This window comes from Molossus molossus, unplaced genomic scaffold, assembly GCF_014108415.1.
Source record: "Molossus molossus isolate mMolMol1 unplaced genomic scaffold, mMolMol1.p scaffold_m16_p_13, whole genome shotgun sequence".
Classification (NCBI taxonomy): domain Eukaryota; kingdom Metazoa; phylum Chordata; class Mammalia; order Chiroptera; family Molossidae; genus Molossus; species Molossus molossus.
Genome location: NW_023425348.1, coordinates 48380256 through 48396823, shown reverse-complemented (window position 1 = coordinate 48396823; position 16568 = coordinate 48380256). Strand labels below are relative to the sequence as shown.

At 35.9% G+C, this 16568-nt stretch overlaps 2 protein-coding genes and 1 pseudogene across 2 annotated transcripts; all 3 read left to right on the top strand.

Moving 5' to 3' along the window:
* Positions 1–624: 624 nt before the first annotated feature.
* Positions 625–1563, top strand: LOC118628575 (olfactory receptor 51A4-like). The gene has a single exon (XM_036259556.1). It carries the CDS (start codon positions 625–627, stop codon positions 1561–1563), a length of 939 nt encoding a protein of 312 aa, XP_036115449.1.
* Positions 1564–2841: 1278 nt separating this feature from the next.
* Positions 2842–3752, top strand: LOC118628574 (annotated as a pseudogene).
* A 4586-nt stretch (positions 3753–8338) lies between these two features.
* Positions 8339–9311, top strand: LOC118628573 (olfactory receptor 51G2-like). The gene is given in 2 exon segments (XM_036259555.1): positions 8339–9274; positions 9276–9311. Coding segments are annotated over 2 exon segments (972 nt in total).
* The last annotated feature ends 7257 nt before the right edge of the window (positions 9312–16568 follow it).

Sequence of the window (16568 nt, the reverse complement as noted above, 5' to 3'; positions counted from 1 at the left end):
TTAAAAAATGAAATAGAAAAAGTTTACAGAATAAAATTTTTCTAAGCATTGGATAAAAACAAAATGTTGTTCTTAATTTTGTTGCCACTTGTTCAATTATTAGAGTGTTATAAACCAAAATAACTCTAGTAGCTCTTCCATTTTAAAAGCAGTATCAGCCTGGCCAATTTGGTTCAGCAATTAGAGCATCACTGGCCTGCAGACCAGATTTGTGGGTTCTATTCCTGGTCAAGGGTACGTACTTGGTTTTCAGGTTCAATTCCTGGCCCTGGTTGTGGTCATGCAGGAGGTAACCAGTCAATGTGTATCTCTCACATCAGTGTTTCTCTCTCTCTCTCCCTTCCACTCTATCTGAAAATCAATAAAAAAATCCCTGGGTGAGGATTAACAATTAATTAATTAATTAATTAATTAATTAATACAGTTTTCTATTACCTTAATTTTAGGTAGTTATTCAAATAAGTTTGGAAACATTCTTAGGATCAATCCATGATATAAAGATTCCTAGGATTAGTACTGTCCAATAGTGTTATATGGATATGTCTTCCTATTTTAAAATGTATGCCCTTCTTTCAATAGGAATATTTAGAAGCTAATCTGGACTGAATCTCAAGAAATATCATTATGGGATTTATAAACAATAGCTGGTTCCAGCCACCTGTTCTTCTTCTAACAGGCATTCCTGGACTGGAGGCTGTACAAATATGGATCTCTATCCCACTGTGTGTCATGTATGTAATTGCCCTCCTAGGGAACTTCACTATCCTCTTTGTTATCAAAACCACCTCCAGTCTTCATGAGCCTCAGTACATCTTCCTGTCTATGCTGGCAGCCACAGATATGGGTCTGTCTTTATCAACCCTACCTACAGTGCTCAATATCTTTCTCCTAAATCACAGAGAGATTGAGTTCCACTCTTGCCTAACACAGATGTTCTTCATCCATACCTTCTCCTCCATAGAATCAGCCATTTTGCTGGCCATGGCCTTTGATCGATTTGTAGCCATTCAAAACCCACTGCATTACACTGTGGTCTTAACCCTTCCTAGGGTTATTGGGATGGGGCTGGCAGCCATAGTTAGGGGTGTAGTTTTGATGGCACCCTTGCCAATCCTGCTCAAGCGATTGTCCTTTTGCAAAGATATTATTCTATCTCATTGTTACTGCTATCACCCCGATGTTATGAAGCTGGCCTGTGGCCCTGTCAAAGTCAACATCATTTTTGGGTTATTCCTTGTCCTCTGCTCCTTTGGAGTTGACTCTATGCTCATTGTCATTTCATACATCCTGATTTTGAAAACAGTGCTGGGTATTGCCTCCAAAGACGGCAAGCTCAAGGCACTTAATACTTGTGTTTCCCACATTTTCACTGTCTCCGTTTTTTATGTACCACTTATTGTGCTGGCTCTAATTCATAGGTTTGGTAAATTCACATCTCCTCTTCTCCATGTCACCATGGCCAATCTCTTCCTCTTCTTGACCCCTATCCTTAACCCCTTGGTTTATAACCTAAAAACTAAACAGATAAGGTCTGCAGTACATAAGATATTTAAGGGCAGGTGAAACTTGCGCAAGTAGTCAAGTATGGTCTTAACAGAAATGATGCCCTGCTTCTCTCTTCCTCTTTTATCTGTCAGCTTCCCTCTGGGAAATATGTCATTATTTAACAGTATGTTTTTGTGAGGGTTGAGGTATTTCCTTCTTGTCTGTCAAGAAGATAATGGTATTTTGTTTATTGTCTTGATCCAATTCATAATCCCCATATTGCATGACAGATCTTACTGAAATATTGTCTGTTTTTAATTTAAATATTTAAGTTAAAATATTTAAGTGGATTACAATCAATTATGTGATAAAGGCCAAGTTATTAACATGTTTTTGAAAGCTTTCCATTTTCTTATGTATGCCCTTCTCTCCAGCCTCAACTGCAGCTACTGATTGCCACTTCTAAAACTAGATGATTCAATATATTTTTACACATATATGCCAGCCTTTACATCACTCTAAGTTTTGACAAATTGCTTAGTTTCGAATTTCAACACCAGTCTTAAACAAAACTTTCTTCATTATGAATGTTTCTAACATCTTAGTGAAGTTGGCACTTCCCATTAATCCTCAATGTATCTCACAGATGATTTTATTATAATACATTATTTTAATAAATGGAATATGCTTATGTTCAACAATGAATGTAACCACATTTTATAAACTATGTAGTAAAAGTACATTTAAATTTTTTTCAATCACATAATAATTGTTTGTAAAATATAACTAAAATTATGTTTAAGAAGGATGAAATAAAAAATACAATAACTTTATTGTTGTACACTAATAATCATTATTGTTCAATTAAAGAAACACTGATGAATAATGTCACATTAATGCAAAAGTTTCTGTTTATTTTCAACTTCTTCACGCATCTCACTTCAGAAATATTAGAATATTAAAGTGTGTTCATGATATACAGTTTGAGTAGGTCTGCAAAATATGTATAAGGTTGAAAAGGCAGTAAGAAATTCTCTAAAATGATATGCTACTATAATTACAATAACAAGCATGCATTTGCATAAATGTTTGAAAGAAATTTATGTATCAATTAAATGACATGTAAATTAAATGAAAGGTTGTTTTTAAATTAATTTTCCTTGGTTTACTTATAATACCTGGGAATTTGGAAGAAAAAAGATCTTATTTTCTAGTCTAGAGGCTCAGAGGTTATCTGTTAGCAAACAGCATTTAAAATGAGATATCATAAATATTCAATTAAACGCTCAAGTCAAATTTCAACATGTCTCTAAGACAATGCATTTTATTCCAGGAAAGGCATGCAGTTTTGGCATCATGTCTCCTTTCAACAGTACCAACTTGATATTCTTCCTGTTGACCCACCTACCTGAGCTGGAAGCTGTTCATATCTGGATCTCCATACCTATTTGTACCATGTTCTTTCTTACCTTGGTGGCCAATATGACCATCATGGCTCTTATCTGGCAGGAACAAACCCTCTGTGTGCTTATGTACCCCATTTGGGCTATGCTAACTGCCTCTGAGCTGGGTCTGTCTCTCTTCGCCTTCCCTACAATAGTGAGGGTCTTCCGGCTGGATGCTTGTTTCTCTGCTTGCTTCACCCAAATGTTTTTTATTCACACCTTCCAGGATTTTGAGTCTGCTATAAACTGACAATGGCCTTTGATTATTTTTTGACCATATCTTGTCTATTGCACTATTCTTCCATCCTTAGCAATAAAGTAATTGCAAAGATAAATCTGGTCAATGTAGCGCAAGCCATGATTGCACAAGTGCCCCTTCGAATCCTCTCAAGGAGGCTATGCTTCTGGTGCTCCAATGTACTTTCTCATTTCTACTGCCTGCCTCCTGATATCCTAAAGCCCTCTTACTCCAACTCTAGAATCAGTAGAACTCTTTATGGTTCTTTCCAACATGAGACTTGATTTTCTCCTTAATCTCCTTTCTTACATGTTGATTCTGAAAACTGTACTAAGCATTGCATCTCATAGTGTTTCCCATCTCTGTGCTGTGATCTTCTTCTTGACACCCATGATCTGTCTGTCTATACTTTACAGAGTTGCCTGAAGGTTCCCCAAAGCCATCTATGTACTCATGGCCAAAAATCATTTTCTTATTTCTCCTATAATGCACCCCATTGTGTATGTGGTAAAAAAAATAAGCACATACAAGACAAAATTCTAAAATTTAGTCAAAAAAGGAACCAAAATCCTCAACAGGATTAATTAACTTTGGGAAATAGGTATAACAGTAGTTATTATTCCAACTCGTCCACCTGAAATGACCGGTATGATTTCAAAGTTGTGTAAGTGATGCCATCAAAATCCTGTAACCTAGAATAAATATCTGGTTTAGTCCTTATCCATGAGGGTTCTTAGCAGCCTTTTTTGTAATTAGTATTATTTGTTGGTGTTGTTAAAAATGAAGCATCTATCCTGTAACTGATTGCAAGCTCTCTCAGGAAGTGGCAGAGTAAGATGACAACAAACACTATTTCTACAAGATGAAATATTTAAAATGGCTATGGTTATTTTATTTTTGATAATTTTTTAAAGTAAAGGATTAGATGAGAGTTTATAATAGGAACAATAAAATTGACAAGGAAAGTTGACAGTTTTGTGGCACACACAACAAATATAATAAAGCTAAATTGAAAGAAAAACATGTTCAGACAAAATGTCTATAAGCACAATGATTATGCCTATTTTCAAAGACAGCGACCATCATCTCTAATTTATAAAAATAGGTGAATTCAAATTTACAGAGAAAAAAATCTTGAGGTATAACAATATAATCCTGAGACATAACACTTAATTAATTTACCAAGCATATAGCAAAAATATACCATGGCTATTTTCAATGACAAGTTTTGGCAAAGACGTGGATAAATTTTAGTCTTTGAACACTGTTAGTGGGAATATAAATTGTGCAAATAATATGGAAATAATTATGAAGATTTCTCCAAAAAATAAATTAAAACTACATTTGGTTTAGCAATTACTACTTCTGGAGAAAAAAATTTTTTTTATTTTATGTATGTATATATATATATATATATATATGAATTCATATATATATATATGAATTTTTAAAAATTTGTATATATATTTGTGTATATATGTGTGTGTATGTGTGTGTGTGTGTGTGTGTGTGTGTGTGTATATATATATATATTTATTTATATATATGAGAGTTGAAGCTATATCCACCCTCTCATATTTTGAACTGAAGAGGTTTAAAGAGATATTTGCCCTCTCATGTTTATTGCAGCAGTATTTAAAATAGTCAAGACATTAAAACAACCCACATGTCCATTGACCAATAAACAGATAAAGAATATGAGGTATATACACACAATGAAATATTATTTGGCCTTAAAAAAAAAGAAGGAAATCCTGCCATTTGCAACAACATGGATGAACCTGAAGAACATTAAGTGAAATAATCTAGTCATAGAAGAATAAATACTGTATGATTCCATTTATATAAATTATCTATAATAATCATGCTCAAAGCAGAGAATAGAATAATGGTCAGCAGGACTGGGGGAAGGGAACAATGGATCACTGCCATATATTGATGTGTTTGTGTAAGGTAGCAATATGTTTAGAGGATAAAGGATGATGGCAGGAAAGCAAATATAGTTGATCATTTCTGAATATTAAAGTAATTTATATATACACTGAACACATGTTTCATATCTGAAACATACATAAATTGAAACTATATTAAAATTTAATGAGAAGTCTTTGATGAAATAAACTTTTTAGACTTCCCAAATATATTACAAAAAATATGAAATGTGTGTGTGTGTGTGTGTGTGTGTAAATTAATTTTGGACAGATTTGAGTTTATGCCAATACTTATTGTGAAGCTCTATGTTGACTAGTTGGATGTTGAATTTACCTGATGCAATAAAGTCCCCAGAACTCGGGCCACTTGGAGTATTCCTAGGAGGTAAAAAGGATTAATGAGTACTCACAGATCAAGCAGAGATGGAATCCCAGGAGACTCCTATATTCAGGGGAAAACTGCATGAATAATAAAGCAACTCAAATCAAGTCACAGACATTTTTGATCTTGGACATGGATGAGAAAGCTGCCTTTGCAGGATTTTAGCAATTATGCTGCCTTAAGATGCCAGGTGAGAGTGAAAACAAGGTTTACCTGAGTTGAATTTGAAATAGAACAAATTTTGGAGACTTAGTACGAATTAATGAGTAGAGAAACTGTAGCCTATAAATCAAGGAATCACAACGTGTGGAGAATGTTTCTTTCTGTGAAAGTAGCCTTCATTAAATATTAAAATAAATAAATAAATGAAGATGTTTGGAAAATGACACTGAACCACATAGAAAACTGGGCTTAAAGTATTCCTGAATTAAATAAGTGGAAAACTAACCATGCCTGTGAGAACATTGAACATGAGGTTTAGCCTCATCCATGAACATGAACATTGATTGAGACCAGAACATATATATTCTGAAAATGCCAAAGAACTCATGGTTGAGAAAAGGCATTGAAAATAAAATCTGGCAGTAGACACTTAACCCTAAGAGTTCCAATGATTAGAGTAGACAGAATGTGCTATCATGAAATAAGAGTTTTCTATACTCTTCCACCTTTCCTGCCCCAACATAATTCTAAATGTAAAAATGTGGTTTTAAAGCTGCTGGAAATAATTTTTATTTTGTTTCTTATTCTTTTTGTATTAGATAGCATGTAGGATATTGATCACTTTTGAAAGTCTCACTCAAAATTACCCAGATTGAGATTTTGATAAATTAAATAGTATTCCAAATGAAAGTCAAAAGCGGTGGGCTGGGTTCTAAGCTTCTCATCTTTAATAGGAGGGCAAGGAGGGTAAGACTTTGAGGAACAGTCATTTAAATTTGTATTGTTTTTTCTAGTACTCTTTATTTATCAAGGATTGGACACAAGTAAATTTTTATTTATTTTTATTATTTATTTATTAATTTCTTTTTGTTACAGATGTTTCTCATTTTCCCCCATTGACACCCTCCTCCCCTTCCCCCACCCCATCCCCAGCTTTGTTGTCTATGTTCATTTGTCATGCATACATGCATGTAAGTTCTGTGGTTTATCTCTTCCCTCCTCAGTCCCCCCTCCTCTGAGGCTTGTCAGTCTGTACCCACCTCTATGACTCTGGGTTGATTTTGTTCAGCAGTTTGTTTAGTTCATTATATTCCACAAATAAGTGAGATCATGTGATATTTGTCTTTCTCTGCTTGGCTTGTTTCACTTAGCAGAATACTCTCCAGGTCCTTCCATGCCATCTCAAAAGATAAGAGATCTTTCTTACTTACAGTTGCATAGTATTCCATTGTGTACATGTACCACAGCTCAACATCACTAATCATCAGAGAGATGCAAATTAAAACAACTATGAGGTATTACCTCACACCTGTCAGAATGGCTGCCATCAACAAATCATCAAACAACAAATGCTGGTGAGGGTGTAGAGAAAAGGGGACTATAGTACACTGCTGGTGGGAATGCAGACTGGTGCAGCCACTGTGGAAAACACTATGGTGTTACCTCAAAAAGTTAAAACTTGAACTGCCATTTAACCCAGTGATCCCACTTCTAGGAATATACCTTAAGAAACCTGAAACATTAATCAGAAAGAATATATGTACCCCCACTTTAATAGCAGCACTATTTACAATAGCTAAGATCTGGAAACAGCCCAAGTATCTATCAGTAGATGAAGTGGATTAAAAAACTGTGGTACATGTACACAAGTGAAATTTTAAATCACCTGGCAAACACTGAGGCTATCTATCACAGTTAGAACACGTATGTCCCATGCAGGTAATGATTATTTTGAAGTGCATATTTTATAGGGCTCCCACACAGACACACAAATACCAGCAATGACATTAGTGAATGAGGATAATGAGAAATCATGATGATTAGTTTACACAAGAGTTTATTGTTAGTGGAGATAACTTCACACGGATGTGAAGAACATGTATGTAATGCTTGTTTAGTTTCTAAACATAAGTAAAAATGAATTGGTACTAAATAACAGAAATCCACCCAAAATACAAAGCCCACATTTTATTATTAAAGAAAAGAAACAGAATTATGTCAAATGTATATGAATTTTTGTAATTATTATTTTCAATTTCTATATTCATCTTTTCACAAAAAGTAGATGAAAGTATGCTATTAATCACTAGTGCAACATGTATCATTGTTGACCAAGGCAGAGAAATTTCATAGAATCACATGCCTTATCATGTAATAATAAGGCAAGGTGTACATTGTTTTATTGAGAAATTCAGTAGTCAGTTTAAACTACCATCAGTATGACTCAGGTAAATCACAACCTAAATGTCCATTGATTGATGAATGGATAAAAAAATATTGCATATGCATCAAATGAAATACTATTCAGCTTAAAAAGAAATCCTGTCATTTGCAACAACATGGATTAACCTGGAGGTCATTAGGCTAGGTAAAATAAACCAGGTGTAGAATGAATATTACTTGATATAACTTACATGAGAAATCAAAAATAGTAAGCTCATAGAAACAGAGAGTTAAACTTTTTTTTTCCTTTCAATTAGATAGCATATCTGGAGAATTTGACCAACAGGGTAGGTATTATCTAGTTTAGATTTTTATTTTATATGAGTATTATACAAAGAGTTAAGTTCAGTACCAAATTAATAAGATTATTAATCATTTATTCCAAGGTATATGTGCTCAGAGTGTAATATTTTAATATTTGTTTTTTGGAACAATGAATTTCATTTTAGAAAAGACGTGCTACCCTGGAATCATGCATTATGGAAATAGTACAAACTCCATATTCTCCACCTTCCTGGTCACAGGCATACCTGGGCTAGAGGCCGTGCACATCTGGATCTCCATACCCTTTTCTGTCATGTTCTTCATTACCTTAATGGGCAATGTGAGCATCATTGCAATTATCTGGCGAGAACGGGCCCTCCATGTGCCCATGTATCTCTTCTTGGCCATGCTAGCTGCCTCTGATTTGGGTCTGTCCCTCTTCACCTTCCCCACAATGCTGAGGATCTTCTGGCTGGATGCTCGTAAGATCACCTTCTCTGCTTGCTTTACGCAAATGTTTTTTATTCACACCTTCCAGGATTTTGAGTCAGCTGTCATACTGGCAATGGCTTTTGACCGCTATGTGGCCATTGCTTACCCATTGCGCTATTCCTCCATCCTCACCAATAGTGTCATTGTCAAGATAGGTCTGGCCATTGCAGTGCGAACCATGGCTATACAGGTGCCTCTTCCTATCCTCTTGAGGAGGCTGTACTTCTGTCACTCCAATGTACTTTCTCATTCCTACTGCCTGCATCCTGATATCCTAAAACTCTCCTGCTCCAACACTAGGATCAATAGCATCTTTGGACTATTTGTGATGCTATCCAGTATGGGGCTTGATTTTCTCCTTATTATTCTTTCATATATTCTGATACTAAAAACTGTACTAAGCATTGCATCCCATGGTGGCCGCCTCAAGGCTCTCAACACTTGTATTTCCCACCTCTGTGCTGTAATCCTCTTCTTCACACCCATGATCTGCCTGTCTGTTCTGCACCGCTTAGGCCCTAAACTTCCCTCACACATTTACGTGACCCTGGCCAACATGCATTTTCTCATTCCGCCTGTGATGAACCCCATTGTGTATGTGGTGAAAACCAAGCAAATACGAGATAAAATTCGGAAGCTCTTCATCAAAAATAAAGTCAGGAAAATTCCAAGTCACATTTATAATATGAGTGAGCACTAACAGAGAAAATGTTTCATAAAACCAAGAGCTTGCTAATATTCCAAATGCACACAGAGACTCTGTTTGACCATTGACTCTTCTGAATAAGGTAGGATATAAGGCTGGATAACTATGTCTATTCTGTGATTTGAATGAATATGTATTAATAGTAAAAATTATTCAATAAATTAAAATTTTTAAATAATGAACTGCCCTCATTATTTCTTAGTCCAATAGTTCATATATTTTGGACAGAGAAGTTTGTAGTTTTATAGTTCATCTCCCACTAAGTGAGTAAATTACTACTTGTTAGCATCTGTATGTATATCATTTATTTGCATTTCTCTGAATCACAGACTTTAAACACAATCCCCAAAAGTAACCACACAAATTTGAATTTATTGTTTATCTTTCCCTCCTTTATTTTATTATATGTAATATATGTGTATATATGTATATAACAAGCATAAGCATATATTATAAGCATATATAAACTATATAGCATTGTTTTAAATGCTTTCTTTTAAAAATCAAGAATATTTTAAGTCACACCATATTTTTTTGAGATTTACCCATGTTCTTCATATAGGCTGAAAATACTCATTTTCACTGTTGTAAACACTCCTCTGATGTCCAGGAGATAAAAAGGTGCTCCAGAGATTCAGTTCTCCAGTTAGCCCTACCTCTTCTTCTACACTATGCATTACCATTAATGGGATTGAAGAGATTCCTAGATCTCTGCATATTCTTTCCCTGTCTTTATCCTAATTTCTGCATGAGACCTGCTGGAGTAATTTCATTACCCTTCCTAACACTTTTATGAGAATTTCATCTTGTACCCTTGACTTTAATCCCCATATATTTGCATAAAATTCCTTTTGACTTATATTCTGCATTTTCAACCAATTATTTTTGCTCACTCTTCTTGTATCTTTATTTCTCCCTTGGAAGGCTGAATATTGGCCAATGGATTATCTCCATATCTTAACCTGTGAATATATTACCTTAAACGGCAATAGGAATTTTGTAGGTGCAGTTAAATTAAGAGGATGCTAACACGAGCCCTGGCAGGTTTTCTCAGTGGTTAGAACATCAGCCTGCAGTCCAGAGAGACCCAGGTTTGGTTCCCACTAAGGGCGCATGCCTCTGTTGCAGTTTGTCCCTGGCCCTGGTTGGCCATGCTGGTGGTGGCTGCTCAATGTGTCCCTTTCACGTTGATGTTTCTCTCTCTCTCTCTCTCTCTCTCTCTTCCTCTCTCTCCCTCCCACTCTATCTGAACAAAAGGTAGAAAAATGTCGTTGGATAAGGATAAAAAAAAAAAAAGAGGATGCTAACATGGGAAGCCTGTCCTGAATTTTCTGAGTGGGCTTGATACAGTCACAAGGTCTTTTCAGGGGAAGACAGGAAGTCAAAAAGGAGTGAAGACACTATGTTGATGGTTTTCAAGACATAGAAATACAGGCATGAGCCAAGGAATACAAATACCCCCTAGAAGCTGGAAAATGCAAGTCAACATATTTTTTCCCCATAGCCTCCAGAAAGAACCTGCTTTTCAGATAACTGAATATTAGCCCATTAAGACTCACTTTGGACACTTAATCTACAGAACTGTAGAATAACAAAATTGTGTTATTTTAAGTCACTGAGTTTTTGGTAATCTGTTACAGCAACAATATAAAATTAATACACCTCCCTTACCAAACATAAATTTACACTACTTAATTAACTAGAAATAAGTTTATCCAACCACTCCTTCTCCACTAGCTGCTTTAAAACAATTTAAAAAATTATTTAAGACTCTCTCTTGATAAAATGAACTCTTATTAACCTTTTGGCTGTCACAGGGTATTTAACTGATTTTGTCCCCTTTGGTTCTACTTGAAAAATAATAAGCGTTAATTTTTTTTTCTTACCAAATCTTTTAAAATTTTATTGTGATAAAATATAAAACACATACATAAAATTGCATGGATATCAATGTGCAATTTCACAAATTTTCCTAAAATGAGCATTCATGTAAATATCACCTAAGTAAAGAAATAAAAATATAGACCCCCAAATTTCTTCTGCAGCCTTTTCTGGACATGACCTCATCATTGCCACCGTGCTAAACCAGTATTCTGACTTTTATAGTGTTTATTTCATTGTTTTGTATTTATATTGTGATTATTTATACATTCCCCCAAAATACAGTTTACTTGTAATTAAACTGAAATAAAACTTTTTTCCTCTTCAACTCCATTATAATAAAATTTTGTCTCTACTATTCTAGATTAAAGTTGCTTGGGCAAACATCGCCCATTAACTCTAAATTACTGAAACAAATAACCTATTTCAAATTCTGTCTCTTTCTCACAGATGTTTCATCTATACTTGAAACAGTTAAGTGCTCACTTGTTATTAAATATTTGTACTTTGTAGGCTTCTCTAACATCTCTGTATTCTGGTTATTCTCTGATCTTTCTGGCTAATTGTATTGATTGCATTTTCTGGCTTCTGATGCCAACCCTCTGAATACAAATGTTGTCTTCATCAATTTCAAACTCAGTCTCTGCCCTGAACTTCAGACAAGTTCATACCTCACTCCTGGATAATTCCCTTTGTTTGCTACATGGAAACCTTAAACTCAATTAGTCCAAAATAGAACTTGGACTAGAATCACAGGAATGTCTTCTGTTCCATTTTCTTTTTTTTTTTTTTTTTTATCCTCACCTGAGGATATTTTTCCATTTTTTGTACAGATAGAGTGGGAGGGAGAGAGAGGAAGGGAGAGAGAGAAAGAAACATCGACGTGAAGGGACACATCGAGTGGCTGCCACCCGCATGACCGACCAGGGCCGGGGACAAACTGCAACCGAGGTACGCGCCCTTAGCGGGAACCGAACCCGGGTCTCTCCGGACCGCAGGCCGATGCTCTAACCGCTGAGCCAAACTGGCCAGGGCTTCTGTTCCATTTTCAACTGCTGGTTCCTCCTGCAGTCACTTTTGATTTTTCATTTATGGGAATAACATCTCCATTCACATCCTCATTCTAGCCAAAAATGTGAACTATGTCAGGGATGCTCCTTGCTCCCCCTTGCCCATAATTTCCAATCATTTATTAATATGGTAGATTTTACTTTATTAATATTTTCCCAACAGCCCCCCCTTTTACATTTCTACTACTCCTGACTCAGTTTAGAACTTAATAATTAAATACATTATTTTTGCATTCTGCTAATTGTCTTTCCTGCCTTCATTCTCAAACAACTCCAAACAGAACTGAAAATAGCTTTGAAAATCTAAACATGATCATATTGCACACACTTGTTTAAGTCTTATCATTGATTCTCTTCTCTGTGGGTTAGTCTTTGCTCATAACTACCACTATTATTCTTTGATGGTTTTCTAGCTCAAATTTTTTTTTTTATTTCTGATTATAGGTTCCATGCTCTGACATGAAAAACACTTTCTGTTTAACACTTTCTATACCTCAAACAAGTTATTCCAATCATCCCAGCTATTCTTTCTTCCTTAAATATTTTCTTTATTATTTAAGGGTCCATATAGTACCCACTTTATTATGAATTAATAATTCCTCCCTCTTTCGTTATTTCTGTTATTTAGGATTAGGATTATTTTTAGGCCATATTAGAAGCTAGTTGTATTTCACATAGGCTGAGCAAAAACATTTCTAACACATGTCTAGTGAGGTCATGGCATACTTCTGATAATGCACTAAAATTCCTACCAGAAAGGAGTTAATGCATCAAATTTGTTTTACTCTGTTTTTTTCTTATTTCTGTAGACATGATGATGGATGACTCTTGACCAACCCTGAGAACAAATCTTAGAGAATCTTCACATAGTTACTGAGCAATAATGTTATTGTCTGTGCCCAATGTGGTAGGTCTATATGAACCAGATGGGTAGCATGTGTAAGGTAAACATAAGAGTTTATTCTATGTATCTGTTGCCTGATCTCGGGTCTACACATAATTGTCATGTGACAGATATGTGCCTATGTGACAAGCACCATTTAAGAACTCTGAACTCCAAAACTCAAGCAGAATTCCATGCCTAGCATCTCTCATGTGTCTCTGAGGTCTGCAGCTAAAGGGACCCTTTAGAAAGGAAATGTTTATACACCTGTATGTGACCTCTCTTGGCTTTACCCATGTATAGTTTTTCCTGCTGTTCTTTCACAGTGTCCTTTGCTATATCAAATCTCAGCCTGAGTATAATTTTACTTTGAGTTGTATGAGAGTTTCAAGTGGGTCACTGGACTAGTGATTGGTTGTGTACCCCTGAGACGGCTCCTTCACCTCATTCCTAGTTTGGTTTCCATCTCAATTTCCCAGGCCATGCCAGCCCAGCTCCATACCTATTGCAACCAGAAGTTGTATCCTATATCACTCTCTCCTCAGTTTAAAAACTAAATCCAGGCCCATTTTATATGCTCCTAGTGAATCTTTTATACTCTTTACCACTGCTTATAATCATTCCATCAGTGAATATGAAGAACTCATTATGAGGAGAGAGGGAGGAGGAGAAGAGACAACAGCAGTAAAAAGTAAGTTGTATGTTATTGTAACACAAACCAATTAGTGCAAAATGAATTTATCCTGGAGGAAATCTACTAATATTATCACTCATGGAAATAGTGCTATAGATATTCTGAAATTACCCATGCCCCAAGACATTTATAATTTAAGAAAAAAAGGCTGGATTTGAAAGAGGGGAGTTGGAGCACATAAAGAATTGTATGCTCTGGAGATACAGATATGATGCAAGATGTTCCTGTAACCAGAATAGCTATGGTCTATGTAATTACTTCCATCTCTAAGGAGCTAAAATGATCTTGGGCTGAGAAAAGAAGAAAGAAAGCCTGAAGCGGAACTGGCTGCATGTTCTAAACTTATATCATATCATCTGCAGAACTGGCAAAGACCCACAAGGATTAGCAATAGGCAGATCTGATTGGTACATGCCCATGTGATGCTTCTCTGAAAGCCTATCCCACAGGGATTGAATATGAGCCTTCAGAGAAAGCCAGAATCCGTGTTTTATAAACCTGCTCTCTTGGCACTACGTTCAAGTCAGGGAGCCTTGCAAGGCCCCAGCTGCCCCACAGTTCACAGAAATTGTGTCTCTGCCCTGGAGTCTGGTGAGTGATAGAAACATCTCAATCTAGATTAGCTCAAATCATGTTGCATGTGTACCTGGGATGGAATTGAGAGAAGTCACGGGCTATCCTAGATATGGTTTCAAACTCTGTATATAGGTCTCTGAGGCAGAAAGAGCATCCACTAAAGGTACATGCACTTCTAATCTTCTTCAGTTTGGGGAAATATTCTACAGTTTTGGGAAACAATCTCTGGACCCTCTTTCTTCACCCAACACTCATTCTGTTCTTGCCCTTAGAGTTTCAGACACATATTAGATAATGTTTCTCAGAAAGTTGTTTTTAATGAGACTTCTGAGACATGGAGGTTTACATTCTTTTTAGGGATGTCACAAAATTAGTTTAGCAGGATTTGGGCAAGATGACCTTGAAAAATATGAAAATTTTTGTCTATTTTTTTTTCTGGCAAAGCTTGAATAAAAAAGATAGGATTTTGCTGCTCACTTAATGTTGGGAAGATCGTGTCACAATGTCCTGTGGGAGGGGAGATTCCCACATCTGCTCACATTCTGTGGTGTACAGCATGAGGACAAATAGGCAGGGAAATATATTCTTCTAACCTCTGCTTGATTATGGCTACTCAGTCCTTAAACTCTTAGCACCATGACTGGGCCTTCTAGGAATACCTCTTTCTCTTCTCATCCTTTATCACCACAGCTACCTCAGGTAAAGTGCTGTTCTTTGGATAACCATATGTTATCAGAATTTGGCTCTATACACACCATTACTTCTCTGGAAAGTCCAGCAATGTGGCTGGCCCATAACAGTCATTATGCTGAAAATATCAGTTCATACCATTCACAAAATGGAGTGTGCACTGCTGCTTTACCTTCCTTGCTGCCCTGTCTCAGTTAAGTCCCATATTCCTAGTGTTCCAGACTTTTCCCACTCAGCCCATTTTGTGAGGATCCTTTCTCCTTGGGAAGATGGCAGCTTGTATTTCTGATGTAACAAGGTCTCTATACAGCTCAAGACCTAGCCCTGGACAAACTCAGGCACATTGGCTGAATCTATACCTATGTCCAAGCATCAGAGTCTCAGAGTAGCAATTTGTCTTTGCTGACACTCTTAGAAGGTGGGGTCAAACAAAGACTTTCAGGTGGCTTTCCCAGACAATCCCCATTTGTGAACGGATCACCAGCTGGACACACATCACCTGAGGCATGTCTTCTGAATATAAAACAATCTTCTTACTTATGCTTGTCAGGCTTGAAAAATGGATTTGTTATTTTATTCATATCAGTTTGTTAAATATTTTCCCATAAATATTAATTCTGATGTTTTATTTGTATGAATAATGACAAAATTTTTATATTTATAATAGTTTCAGCCTATTACATTTGGGGGGGGGGGTAATGCTTTTCTTTCTTTTGAAAACACTGTGATTAACAGTCTATAAGTAAAACTAGTTAGAGGCAGGTTGATGGGTCTAAAGTCCATTTATTGCCTGCCTCTCCCTCTGTAACCAAAATTCAGAGACAGTTTTTTATCAGAACAACATAGATGACTCCAGGACTCACCCACACTCACCTCTCCATAGGTGTACCCCCATAAAAACGTATTTCTCCGCTTTCTATTACAGATATTTTCTCAAATCTGAGAGGCCTCCCTCTGCTTTTTTCTTTAATTATGAATGGTCATTACTATTATTTTTCCTCCATGACTTGCCCTATTATTACTACCAATATTTTTTTACTATTCAATTATCATGCTTGTTTTAATTCTGAAACCATTGTTCACCCTTCACAGAACGTCTTCTCTGTGTTTTTCTTAGACTAATGGTTAACATGTGGAATGGGGATTGTAGGTATTCTGCATGACTTAACGGAGAGGCATTATAATTAGCTCGTAAAAGAGAATTTGAATAGAATGAAGACTGTTCTACTGGTCACAGCTGCCACATAAATGACTACCCAAAAAGATGTTGAGGTCTTCATTGTTAAGAAAAGTTTTCTAAAATGTTGAGAGAGAAAAATCATCATTCAGTTGGACATTAGATATGTGACCGAAGTTTCCTTTGAACTCTGTATACTCAGATTTCACCCTTTATACCCTTTAACAGTTGTTCTTCAAGGTACCCAAGATTATTCTTGAAAAAGTTAA